The following is a 14360-nucleotide window of genomic DNA, read 5'->3' on the forward strand; positions in this document are numbered from 1 at the left end:
GCTATTGTGTGGCATAACTTGAATAAAGGAAACTATTATGTGGTGTAATATGAATCAGGGACACTATGTACACTGTAATGTGAATAACATTTTGCTACTGTGTGGCATAATTTGAAATGGGCCCTTCCATGGGAGAGCACACCTCTTTTTTGCTGTCCCTTTATTAACTATGTGAGGGAGGGCGCAAAATAATAGTTTGCAGGAAGGTGTGTGGGGGCACCAAACACCCTAGCACTGGCCCTGCATGCAGAGTAAATACTGACTCCTTTTGCATATAGCCCACAAATTGCTGAACAGCTTTATTTTTACACTGCATTTTAGATTTCAGTTTGAACACACCACATCCAAATCAATAAAGGGCCGCACATACTTAAAGATTATCTGTGCAATCTTTCTGGTTGGAACAAAAATCTGGTAATGTATGGGAGCAAATGACACCTGACCATTTGCTCTCAAACACTGGAAAACAGACAAAAATAGACTTTCAGACAAATTGGTTAAGTTTGTTTCATTAAACCAATTTATCTGAACAATCGTTTTTGTCCATTTTCTGGATTTTGGGAGCAAATGGTTGATTGTCATTTGCTCTCAGACATTGCCAGATTTTCTTTCCAATCCGCCAGATTGGACAGATAATCTTTAAGTGTGTAGGGCCTTTAACTCTCTGTGCACATTTTAAAACTGTCCCACCTGCATTGCAGCATGGTTTTACCACGCATGTGACAACAATCACTCATTAAGAGGGAATCTGGCCTTTGGAGCTAAAAACTGCATGGAACACTGGTACATTTCATCCAAGGTTGGCAGTTTTCCCTCAGAGATGTGTTTCGGCCTCCTCCCTCTTCCTGCTCTATGTTTATTTACTCTGTGTAAATTAAGCCCAATGTCTCTTCTGCAGTCATTTTTTAGCTCTCAGATGGAAATGCCACGTTGCTAAGGATCAGCAGAAATCATTCAACCGTTACATGATGTTACAGTAATACAGAAAAAGGTAAGGATTTTATATTCTGCATACTGTAAGTAATATTAACATTTACAAGTGATATACTATAGCAGTTATAAGCTGTGCTAGTGTTCTACAACATTACACACAATTCAGTCTAACACAATAAAAAAAAAAAAAATTGTGGTGTAAATATAAAAATCTATTAATCAAGTAAATAAGGCTTAAGCTCAATAATAACTTTCATCCTCAAAGACGGGTTCTTACGTTTTTGTTTTTTTGTGCCATGGCATACCTCTCAACATGTTCCTCTCCAGGAGGGACAGAATGCTCTGCTTCTGGACTTCCCTCTTAATTTATGATTGCCCTCACCTGTGCTCCATTAACCTCTTCAAAACAGGTACCGGCAATCATGAATTAAGAGGGAAGTCCAGTAGCAGAGCATTGTGTCCCTCCTGGAGAGGGTCATGTTGGGAGGTATGCCATGGGCGAGTGTTTGGGGCATGTAGAGCCCATTGGGGTAATGTAATGGTAGGAGACAATAGTTTAGTTTGAATGGGTATGGCCAGCAACCAGAGAGGCAAGACTAGCCATAAGAGGGGGCATGGTCAGCCCACTGAATGAAGATTGTGTTTTTCTTTTGGTCAAGTTAATGTTGTGGATGCTGCATCAACTCAGTAAGTTATCATATTATCCAGGCACCTAAAAATTTAAAAACTGCTATTTAAAAGAAATTAGCAGTGTAGTGTTGGTGATCTACACTGGCATTTGTGCAAGTATAATTAACCAAAAGAAAAAGTTTTAATTTAAGTAAGTTAAACCAATGTTTTTTTTATTTTTTTTATCTATATTTCCAATATTTTGCGTCTGAAAAGCAATTATACTACTACTTTTTTTTTTTCTTTTTTCTTACAAATATAATGTACATGCACCCATAGAAAAGTAAATGTAATCACTCTCTCAGCAGGCAGGGTGATAGCTGCAGCTGTGGTGCCTGGCAGAATAGTGAAGGTGTTTAGTATATGGCAGGAGGGATGGCCGGTGTTGCAGGTGGGGTGCTTGCAGCAGGGTAGGTGAATGTAGAAGGTGGGGTGTCTGGCAGCAGGGATGACCAAGCATGGGGTATCTGGCTGTTGGGAGGGTTAGTGTGGCAGTTGTACGTCTGTCGTATAAGCCAAATATAAAAGAAAACTATTATATATATATATATATATATATATATATATATATATATATATATATATATATATATATATATCTCTTATAAAGACTTCTTAAACATTTTAAATCTGTGATTTATGGAACGTAGAATACATACATTATGACAATATGCTAATGCCACAGGAGCATATTGTGTAAATAGATGCCTCCTGCCAGCTCCACTGAGCCCAAGATGTATCAATGGATCAGTTATCTGAGTAACCCTCAGGTTACTCAGGATGACATACATACTATTTACTGGCAGGCAGAATAGCAGCTGTCAAGATCCCGGCAGCTGCGTCCCACCCGCCAGAATGCTGGCAGCAGGGCGAGCAGTAAGAGTCCCCTTGTGGGCTCACTGCGCTCGCCACACTATCTCAGTGGCTATGCTCTCCACAGGTTCTATTTTCACTCTATGGATGTGGTGGACACCCACGAGTGAGAATAGTCCCAGCGCGCTGAGATTCCGGCTGTCGGGATTCCAGCGTCGGTCTCCTGTTGTTTTTTTTTGTTTGTTTTTTTTTAGCTGGTTTTTATGATTTAAAAAAAAAATCCAAAACCAAAGCCAATACCCACGGATCCAAAACACGAAGGAGATCCAGATCCAAAACACAACCCGAAAAATGGCCCATGCACACCTCTACTATGAGTGTGTATGTACAGTATATAGAGAGATTGGTATCCCTGTCATCAGGTAGGTGGTGTGATGAGTAAGTCTAGCTGCCCTTGAGGGGTTGACATTCAGCAATTTAGGGGCGCCAAAATGAAATTCTATCTTAGCACCCCCAACCAAAAAGATTGTGGCACCCATGATTGATATTAATACTACTATAGGTACAAAAATACTGTAGGTCCAAAAAATCCACACTGTAATATAATCGGGTATCCGGTCGACAGTACTTGGGTCGACACGCATTAGGTCGACCACAATTGTTTGCCATACATTAGGTCTACATGGTCTATAGGTATGAATGATATCGCTAAGCTAATTGAGCATCTACCACTATATATGTCTGTTGTGAAGGGCACATAGGATCCTACATTAGGAGGAGGTGCAGGACCTGATATGCCATGTGGGGCACTATGGGGTTGCTCCAAGGTAGGTAGCTCTTAGCTTAGATATATTAAGTAAGGAGCCAGGACCGGCTCTTGCCGCGGGCAAGCAGGAATTCTTTCCTTAAGGCTGCTGCCGCCGCTGCCTGACGCCTCCCACATGCTGCCATGCGGTGCGTCTGACGTCACCGCACAGCATTGTAAGAGCAGACGCTAGATGTCCTAATTGACCTCTAGTGTCTGTGCGGCACTATGTGAGAGACATCATGATATCTCTCCCATAGATCCAAGGAGCGGGAGGCCGGAGACAGCCGCAGCGGTCGGGATGCAGGAGCAGGGCTGGTGAGTATTATTATTATTATTATTATTATTATTATTATTATTATTATTATTTATTTATTTTTTGTAAGCGGCGCTACAGGGGGCACAACTCTACTGGGGCTCCAGCTACAGGGGGCACAACTCTACTGAGGCCCCAGTTACAGGGGGCACAGCTCTACAGGGGGCGAAACTCTACTGGGGGCAAATATACAGGGGGCACAACTACAGGGAGCATAAGTGTGGCCATGCTCCTTCCCTATGAAGCCACGCCCCAGAAATCCTCCCCAGCTGGCCCTATATAGCTCTGATCCTCTAGGGTCCTGTTTTCATCTGCAATGTTCATGGACAGCAGGGAGCTAAATGAGCTACTGAGTGACTGCCTACAGACTGTACATCCCTTGCAGAATGCTGTATGTGTGAGCTGGCATTCCTGAGCGTACAAAATTACATTCTGCTCAGAGGGGATGTGACTTCATGCAATTGTATTCTTTGACTAAATATTACTTTATAATGTAAACATAACATCTACGCTAATGAAAAAACTCATGTTACAGGAGGAACATGTCATGCTTCATCATGTGGCTTCCTGTGCTGCTGGTGGTGGCCCTCATCCTCCTGTACAGATGGTACAGGCAGAGTCAGATACTGGAGAATCTCTCAGATAAATATGTCTTCATCACCGGATGTGACACTGGATTTGGGAATTTGTTGGCGAAGCAGCTGGACAGACGTGGAATGAGGGTTCTTGCTGCTTGTCTGACGGATACAGGAGCTGACAACCTGAAGAAGGAGACCTCCAGCAGACTACAAACCGTAATACTGGATGTTACTGACAGTGAAAGTGTGAGCTCTGCTGCCAAGTGGGTATCAAATGCTGTTGGAAATACAGGTGATTATTTTTTTATTTTCTAATCTTTTACAGTTCTGTTATTATAATCCTTATGGAGTTGTTGGGAAAAGTAGAAAGTGAAAATGCACTAGTAACAAACTGCCACGGTTTACTTTTATGAATGTGTTTACGTAATCTAATTGTCTCTAATCTGAAGATATTTTAGGAAATTGCATGAAACATGTTGACCCAAATATCCGTACAATAAAGAAATGCTATTTCTGTATATTATGAAGGGGCATTTTAAGAAATGAGAGTGCATTGTGCTGTGGGCCCTCTCATGTACAGCAGTGACCCTTTCACCCATACCTGTGCCAGCGAGTAAGTGTGTCCATGTGGTGCCCCCCACTATATACTTTCTGTTGCAAAGATTGTGCAGATTACAGCAAAAACTATAATGTCATAGGCACCAGCACAGCAGATAGCAAAGACCAAAGGCCCGTACACACTGGTCGATATATCGGCCGTTCTCTTGAACGGCCGATATATCGCGGGACCGTCGGCCAGTGTGTACAGCCGATACGTCTGTGAACTCCGTCGTTCACAGACGTATCGCGTCGGCCGCACAGCACAGCCGACGGCCAATATATCTAACGATATATTGGCGCGTCGCTGTGTGTGTACGGGGCGGTCGTCCGACCACCCGTACACATGCTGCGGTGGCCGGCGGTGATTGACAGCTGAACTGGGCGGGCGCCCGCCCAGTTCATGACGTCAGTCCCCCGACGGATCGGGCAGTGTGTATGCACAGCACACTGCTCGATCCGTACATAGATATATCTGCAGATCAATTGATCTGCAGATATATCTATTAGTGTGTACCCACCTCAAGACATACCTCCCAACTGTTTTGGACTGTCCCGCTGTCACACCTGTGGGCCTCAGAGTCCTGCAGTGGAGGGGGGCAGTTGGGAGGCCTCCTGTCACTCTGCTCTGCATAGCATCTATTCACATGAGACAGAGTGTCTTGGGGGCATGCCAACAGCTCGCAGAGCGCTGGGCATGCCCCATTAGTGACGGGTGCAGGAGGCATGGTTTGCAATCGCGGGTATTACAGCGAAGCCATGCCCACTTTTGCAGAGGCCATGCCCCTTTCCGGGAGTGCGCTTGGCTTCACCATGTAGGAGTCTCAAATCTTCATCAATAAAGTTGGGAGGTATGCCTAAGGTGACGGGGCCCGCTTCTGGGGAATCCGTTCTGGATGTGTGTGCTGATGAGCGTGGCACACCCTGCACGGGTTCAGTATGATTTCCCGAAGGACAGGATGCTGGCGGTCAGTATACCGACTGCCCCCTCTAAAGTACCCTAACCCTTCCCTGCCCTCTACCCTAACCCTCCCTTGTAAGTGCCTAAACTTAACCCTCCCTGGTGATGCCTTACCCTAACCATCCCTTCCCCACTACCTAAACCTAACCTTCCCCGCTTGGTGCCTAACCCTAACCTCCCCATCTATGGGGTAATTCAGAGTTGATCGCAGCAGCAAATTTGTTAGCAGTTGGGCAAAACCATGTGCACAGCAGGTGGGACATATATAACATTTGGAGAGAGTTAGATTTGGGTGGGTTATTTTGTTTCTGTGCAGGGTAAATACTGGCTGCTTTATTTTTACACTGCAGTTTAGATTTCAGTTTGAACACACCACACCCAAATCTAACTCTCCCTGCACATGTTGTATCTGCCCCCCCTGCAGTGCACATGGTTTTGTCCAACTGCTAACAAATTTGCTGCTGCGATCAACTCTGAATTAGGCCCTATGTACCTAAACCTAACCATAATCCCCCTCCCCGCAGCAAGACGCCAGCACATCCCTCTGGCTGTTCAGGATTCCGGCTGTTGGTATTTAGATGCCAGGCTTGAGTCATCCTTTGGGATCCCAGCATTGGTGTATCGACCACAGGCATCCCATCCGTCGGGAACCTTACTGCATCCCCCCTGCACCCATTACACTGTTCAACACTATGCCTATATGTAACGGGCTCAACCGGTGGGGATGTGATTGCAGGTGTAGGTGTCGGTGGTCGTACCTGAATTCTCACCCGGGATCACTTCTCTTAGACCAGATCATCTGCTGGAACCCTAGGCAGAGGAACAAGGAACCCCAACTCCACACAAGTCACCACACGTTAGGACGGTGACAAAAGATTTATTATTCCGGAACAGCAGGTCACCTCTGTATAATTGAACGGTTAAAGACAAAGGCACTTCACCATAATAAGAACATTGCAAATTAGCAGTAGTTTTGCAAGACAAGAATTACAGGAGTAATATGAATATCAATGGAAGACCACTAACTATCCCTGGCAGTTTATAACGCTTCCACACGGTGGTGGTATATCCTCCGCTATCACTTTAATCTACCTCGAGCTGTAAGCCTACTCTCAATTCATAGCTACTTTAAGTAGCGAGGAGTTGCTTTAAGTAAACTTTTTATAATCCCCAGTCTTAGAGGTAACAGGGAAGCAAATAGCTCACAGTCAATAGCAGAATAATATCTATCACAGTTCTGTAATGCAGATTAGCAGAGTTCAGTAAATGCTGAGTAGCGGGTAGTATATTCAGTTCAAAGCAAGCAGATCAAAGGTTGTAAAGAATCCGCACACAAAGTCCTAACATGGCTCAGTCTGTAAAGGAACGTGCATTAACAAGTATATTTAGCCGAAGGCAGTCAGCATGCAGGTATCAGAATTTAATTGAGAAGCAAAGGGAAATAGTTTAAGTACATTCAGGTAACAGCCTTTAGTTGAGATACTGGAGAGTTTAATTGCATGCTGAGATAAGAACTGAGGTGGTCATTCCGAGTTGTTCGCTCGTTGCCGATTTTCGCTATGCTGCGATTTGTTGCTAAATGCGCATGGTACGGAGCGCGCATGTGCTAAGTTATTTTACACAAAACTTAGCAGATTTGCTGGTGTTCGTGCGGCGCTTTTCAGTCGCACTGCTGATCGGTGAATGATTGACAGGAAAGGGGCGTTTCTGGGTGGTAACTGAGCGTTTTCCGGGAGTGTGCTAAAAAACGCAGGCGTGTCAGGGAAAAACGCGGGGGTGGCTGGCTGAACGCAGGGCGTGTTTGTGACGTCAAACCAGGAACTAAATGGACCGAGCTGATCGCAATCTAGGAGTAGGACTGGAGCTACTCAGAAATTGCAAGAAAATATTTAGTAGCAATTCTGCTACTCTTTCGTTTGCTATTCTGCTAAGCTAAGATACACTCCCAGAGGGTGGCGGCCTAGCGTTTGCAATGCTGCTAAAAGCAGCTAGCGAGCGAACAACTCGGAATGAGGGCCTGAGGACACAGAATTAATAACAACTTTCCCTCTAAGCTTCCCTTGGAGCTGTGATATACAGTATTTCAGTGAGAGGTGTAAGTAATCTGGAGGCTCACAGTCCCTGACAGGAAAGGTGAGAAGGATTGGGGTGAAGAGGTACCTGGATGCTGCTCTTCTCTGAATATCAAGGTGACCCCACTTTTCTTTACTCCCCACTTGCACCTTCAAATCAGCGGGCAGCAATACTGGAGTTGCTAGTAACTACGTGCGGGCGGCAGCTTCGGGCTCCCCAGCCAAAGGCAGGTGCACAGTTTCCTCACAGCGGCTCCCCTTCCAGCAGTGCTCACCTCAGCGGCCACATTTACCTCCGCAGCAGCTCCAACCGGCTCACCGACAACTCTCGTCCTCTTACCAGCGGCTCCCCTCTCATTGGCGGCTCCCCTGTGTCTCCTCAGCAGTCCCTCTTCCTCCGCACACCGCGCGTGTCCTCCTCCCGGTTCTCCTCAGGCGTGAACCCCGCCTCGACACCTCTCTTCCAATCCCCTGCTTCCTTGACTTCCCGCTCTCGGCAGCAGTGATAGAAAAATTCCCAGGTCCTTGTACCCCCCGTGTTTTGGGGCTGCAGCTCACGTCATCCAGGGACTAGGAGGAAGGGGTATTAACCCCTTCAGGGTTGCTGGTCTGATCCACTAAATAAAAGGGCTCATTAAGGGCAAATTGAGGGGTCTATCAGAGCGTCACATATAGTCATGAATTATTCAGTCTTATTAGGGTAATTTAAGGGTGCTGATTCTGAATATGACATTGTTTTTCCCAGATTGGCTCTACTTTTTAAGATAATTGGGTACCCCATGAAAAACAGTAAAATGCATATTAAATTTTGGATTTGCAGAACTGTGTAACTTAACATACAGAAATTACTACAAATCACTTCAAAAGAAACTCAAGACACTCAAAATATTTATTTGATGAAACAACCTTATAAACATGGTAAATTTTTGACATTTATTGCTTTAGAAACCGCTGCTTGTATGATTTTCTTTTCTAGGAGTGGTTGTCACAGTCATGTGTTTATTGAAACCTTTAACACTAACAGCACAAAAATAGTAGTCATCAGAGTGGTTTCTGGGTTCCCACCACACCATAGGCACACCGAAGTTAAAACTTATTTTTTTTTTTTTTTTTTTTTTCCATATGTCCACTGGTGAAGATTGTCTATGCAAGTTTTACAGACTTTCTAGGGAGCCCAGGGCTTATCTTGATCACCAAGCTTTATACCAAAATATGCAATATCTGCCTGTTTCACAAATTCAGTGATGTCTTTTCTTTGCTTGGGGAATGTGTATTCGCCACAAATGTAACCAAAATACATCAGGATAATTTAAGCAAGATCTTCGAGATGAACTCATGTTTGCCTGGTAAAAGAGCAAATTTTGCTTTTTAATGATGACTGTGAACGAAGAGACAAGTAACTAAAAGTATCCTATGCAGTAAGTACACAATGAAGGTCAAACCACAACTACTAAGACAGGCAGGTCTAAAGCGCTTATGGGAAAAATGCAATTTCAGGGTATATGCAATATTTCAAAAAATATTTGAAGTTCAGCAAATCGCATTTCTAGGATATATTATCTCCCCAGAAGGTTTCCAAATGGAGGGTTCCAAGGTACAGGCAGTCCTGGATTGGGTGCAGCCCACTAGTTTGAAGGCGCTTCAGCGTTTCCTGGGCTTTGCGAATTTTTATAGACTATTTATCGCTGGATTTTCGTCTATAGTGGCGCCCTTGGTGGCACTCACTAAGAAAGGGGCGGATGTTGCTCACTGGTCTTGTGAGGCTAAAGCGGCTTTTGCCCGTCTCAAAAGGGCATTTGTTTCGGCCAAGGTGCTGCGACACCCAGATCCAGAGCGTCCTTTTGTGGTGGAGGTGGATGCCTCTGAGATGGGAATTGGGGCAGTGCTTTCTCAGATGGGAGTGTCTGATAATCGCCTTCATCCCTGTGCTTACTTTTCCCGTAAATTTTCGCCTGCCGAGATGAATTATGACGTGGGTAACCGGGAATTGTTGGCTATTAAGGATGCACTCGAGGAGTGGAGACACTGGCTTGAGGGGGCTAAGTTTGTGGTCTCAATTCTCACCGACCATAAGAATCTGGCATATTTAGAGTCAGCGAAGCGTCTCAATGCCAGGCAGGCACGATGGGCTTTGTTTTTTGCTCGCTTTAATTTTTTGATAACATATCACCCTGGGTCAAAAAACATCAAGGCTGATGCGCTCTCGCGGAGTTTTGCTCCAATCCAGGAGACCACCGAGGAGCCGTTGCCCATTGTGTCCCCATCATGTATTAAAGTGGGCATTACCCAGGACCTCTTATCATTAGTCCTTAGAGCACAGGAGCAGGCTCCTCCAGACCTTCCGGTAGGTCTTTTGTTTGTGCCTCCTAGGTTAAGACAGCGAGTGTTCCTGGAATTCCATGCCAAGAAGTCGGCAGGTCACCCGGGTATTGCCAGAACTCGGGAGTTGCTATCTAGGGCGGTGTGGTGACCCTCGGTGGCTAAGGATGTGGATCAGTGGGTTCGGGCATGTGACATCTGTGCCCGAAATAAGACTCCTAGAGTGGTTCCTGTTGGCCCATTACATCCACTCCTCTATCCCATCTAAGCCATGGACCCACATTTCAATGGATTTTGTGGTGGACTTGCCCAAATCCTCGGGGATGACAGCCATCTGGGTTGTCGTTGACAGGTTTTCGAAGATGGCGCACTTCGTTCCACTGCTTAGGCTGCCATCGGCCAGACGCCTGTCTGAATTATTTATGCTGCATGTTGTGCGTCTCCACGGGTTGCCACTTGATGTGGTCTCTGACCGCGGATCCCAGTTTGTGGCCAAATTCTGGAGGGCATTTTGTTCCGATCTCCAGATTTCTGTCAGCTTGTCGTCAGGCTACCATCCGCAGTCTAATGGGCAGACTGAAAGGGTGAACCAGTCCTTGGAGCAGTTCCTCAGGTGTTATGTCTCCAAGTGTCAGACTGACTGGGTTGCTCATCTGTCCATGGCGGAGTTTGCCTATAACAACGCGGCTCACTCTGCTACAGGGATCTCTCCCTTCCTTTGTGTGTATGGGCATCATCCTAAGGTCAATTCTTTTGACCCCCTGGACTCCACGCCTGGTGGTTCCTCTGTAGTTTCGGTCCTTAGAGGTATTTGGCGGAAAGTGAAGAAAGCCCTTGTGTCTGTGTCATTAGTGACCAAAAGGGTTTTTGATAAGCGGAAAAGACCCTGCAGCTTCAAATTAGGAGACTTTGTCTGGTTGTCTACCAAGAATTTGAAGTTGAGACAGCCATCTCATAAGTTAGGCCCCCGGTTCATCGGCCCTTATAAGATCACCAGGGTTATCAATCCGGTGGCATTTCAGTTAGATCTGCCGCGTTCTTTGGGTATCAATAAAACATTTCATTGTTCCATTTTAAAACGGGCGATTAGTAATCCTTCTTCCAGTGGAAGACCTTCCCCTCTTCTGATACGTGGCCAGAGGGAGTTTGTTGTTGAAAGGATTCTTGACTCCAAGATGGTTCGGGGTCGGCTGTCATTTTTGGTGCACTGGAAGGGGTATGGCCCGGAGGAGCGGTCGTGGGTGCGCAGTTGTGATCTTCATGCCCCCAGACTGATACGCTCTTTCTTCTCGCAGTTCCCCGATAAACCCGGTGGAAGGGGTTCTTTGACCCCTCGTCAGAGGGGGGGTACTGTTAGGGTCTCCTGCCCTGTGCTGCCACGTCGTCATGGCAACCGGGAGACAAGTGCTAGCGGAGTAACCTGAGCGCAGCTGATACTCCGGTTCGGGTCTTTGCTGTGCAGTGGTTACAGGCTCTGTGCACGGCAGGGGATCCGGTGCTGGTTTTTGTGCTCACAGTCTGTGAGGTCTGTGTGGGGCGTGGACAGCACCTGCTTTATAAGGCCTCTTCTCAGGTTAAGCAGATGCTGCTGAATCTTTGTTGGTTAGTCAGTTCCTGAAAGTTAGCCAGTACTGTGTAGCTTTGTATTTGTTGTTGCTTACTGCAAATAGGCCTGGGGATTTGGTACTACACTCTGCCAATCCAGACCTAGCAGTAAGACTGGAGTCAGTCGTTTAACTTGCTGGGGTTCTTTTACTACTCTGTGAACTTAGCAAGTTTGCGGCTGTATTCTAAGACTTGCCTGCCTAAATCCTGTCTCACTGTGCAAGGTGTCAGGTGTCAGTTTAGTGGCAGTAAGCTGAACCTGTGCACTGCAAGTGAGAATTAGGATTGTGGAGACTCTCCTTGTGTCTATCATTCCATCTCTGACCAAGGAGTTTACTGCCACACCCGTTGGTAACCCTTTAGGGTTTTGCTGTTGCCCTTAGCAACAGCATTTCGGGTTCTCTACGTATTAAAACACATCTTGCTTTTCCCATCTGAGCATTACTAATACTAGGGAGACACCCAGTTCCTTAGCCTCTGGGCTTCTCTGTTCACTTTGGCCCTCATTCCGAGTTGTTCGCTCGCAAGGCGATTTTAGCAGAGTTACACACGCTAAGCCTCCGCCTACTGGGAGTGAATCTTAGCTTCTTAAAATTGCGAACGATGTATTCGCAATATTGCGATTACAAACTACTTAGCAGTTTCAGAGTAGCTTCAGACTTACTCGGCATCTGCGATCAGTTCAGTGCTTGTCGTTCCAGGTTTGACGTCACAAACACACCCAGCGTTCGCCCAGACACTCCCCCGTTTCTCCAGCCACTCCCGCGTTTTTTCCGGAAACAGTAGCGTTTTTAACCACACGCCCATAAAACGCCGTGTTTCCGCCCAGTAACACCCATTTCCTGTCAATCACATTACGATCGCCGGAGCGAAGAAAAAGCCGTGAGTAAAAAAACTATCTTCATAGCAAAATTACTTGTCGCAGTGCGAACATTGCGCATGCGTACTAAGCAGAAAAACGCTGCGATGCAAAGAAAATTAACGAGTGAACGACTCGGAATGAGGGCCTTTGTGTGTATTTTGTTACCCTATCACCTTCTGTGTATGTAATGTCATATTCCCCAGTCTGTCTGTGAGTTCATTTGTTTTGCATACCTATCCGTTCAAACACCAGTACATTCCTGCAGGCACTGGTGTGCATAACACTCGCCCTGTAATGGTCCAATATTCTCCTTTTTTAACCTTTTACCGTTTACAGGTTGAGTATCCCTTATCCAAAATGCTTGGGACCAGAGGTATTTTGGATATCGGATTTTTCTGTATTTTGGAATAATTGCATACCATAATGAGATATTATGGTGATGGGACCCAAGTCTAAGCACAGAATGTATTTGTTTCATATACACCTTATACACACAGCCTGAAGGTCATTTTAGCCAATATTTTTTATAACTTTGTGCATTAAACAAAGTGTGGGTACATTCACACAATTCATTTATGTTTCTTATACACCTTATACACACAGCCTGAAGGTCATTTAATACAATATTTTTAATAACTTTGTGTATTAAACAAGGTTTGTGTACATTGAGCCATCAAAAAACAAAAGTTTCACTATCTCACTCTCACTCAAAAAAGTCCGTATTTCGGAATATTCCGTATTTCGGATATTTGGATATGGGATACTCAACCTGTATATACTTAACTTTTTAGTGTTTTTTTTACTCTCCTGGGCGATTTTATTTTTCGTCTTCTATTTTAGCTGCTCTGATTTTCTTTTTTGCATTTTGGTACATTCCTTGTAGTACCGGAATGATTCCGCCCTCCCGTCAGACTTAAATGCTTTGAAAGCTCGCCCTTTTTTATCCATTTGCTCCTTGACCACCTTATTAAGCCACATCGGTTTGAATTTACTACTCCTGTTTTTGTTGACCTTTGGGAATGAACAAATGAATGTACTTATTGAGCTAATTTGTAAAAACATCCCACATTTCAGACATATTCTTACCATGAAATACAATTTCCCAATTGATGTCCTTCATTGCTTGTTTCAGCAAGTTGAAATTAGCTTTTCTAAAGTTAAAATTCCTAGTTAGACCCTTATAGTGTTGTTTTTGGAAGCTAATATCGAATGTGATCCTATTATAATCGCTATTTCCCAAGATCCCCCTACTTTAGTATTTGATAATATCTCCACATTATTAGTTAGTACTAGGTCCAGTATAGTCCTAAGTCTATTTGGTTCCTTGATTACCTGGGACAAGTAATGATGTTTTAGCATGTTTAAGAACCTGTTACCCCTAGCTGTATTTACTGTTTCGGTGTTCCAGTTTATGTCCGGGTAATTAAAGTCCCTAATGATGATTATCTACCCCATTCCTGCAGCTTTTTCGATTTGCTACAAGAGTTGTAATTTGTCAGACACACACTAATATCTGGTAGTTTGTAGTATGTCCCTATTAAAAGCTTCTTTGTATCTTTACCCCCACTCAAAATCTCAACCTATAATGACTCCACGTTATTTCCAGTCCCCTCGTAAATGACCTCCTTTAAATACGGTTTTAAGAATGGCTGAAGATAAAGATGAACACCCCCTCCCTTTTTATTAGTCCTATCTCTCCTGAAGAGAGTGTACCCCTCCATGTTTGCTGTCTGGTCGTGAGAATCATCCCATCATGTCTCTGTAATGCCTATAATATCATATTGATCATTAAGTGCAATCATTTCTAATTCCCCCATTTTACTTGTTAGG

At 44.8% G+C, this 14360-nt stretch overlaps 1 protein-coding gene across 1 annotated transcript in view; it reads left to right on the forward strand.

The window, feature by feature from the left end:
• Positions 1-701: 701 nt before the first annotated feature.
• LOC134991356 (17-beta-hydroxysteroid dehydrogenase type 6-like) overlaps positions 702-14360 on the forward strand; it is a 38219-nt gene continuing 24560 nt past the window's right edge. Inside the window, exons 1-2 of the mRNA XM_063950739.1 lie at positions 702-991; positions 4072-4406. Coding sequence (XP_063806809.1) covers positions 4079-4406 — 328 coding nt within the window. The 5' untranslated portion in view covers positions 702-991; positions 4072-4078. The remainder of the gene's footprint in view (positions 992-4071; positions 4407-14360) is intronic.

Source organism: Pseudophryne corroboree, chromosome 2 (assembly GCF_028390025.1).
Source record: "Pseudophryne corroboree isolate aPseCor3 chromosome 2, aPseCor3.hap2, whole genome shotgun sequence".
In the NCBI taxonomy this organism is placed as follows: Eukaryota; Metazoa; Chordata; class Amphibia; order Anura; family Myobatrachidae; genus Pseudophryne; species Pseudophryne corroboree.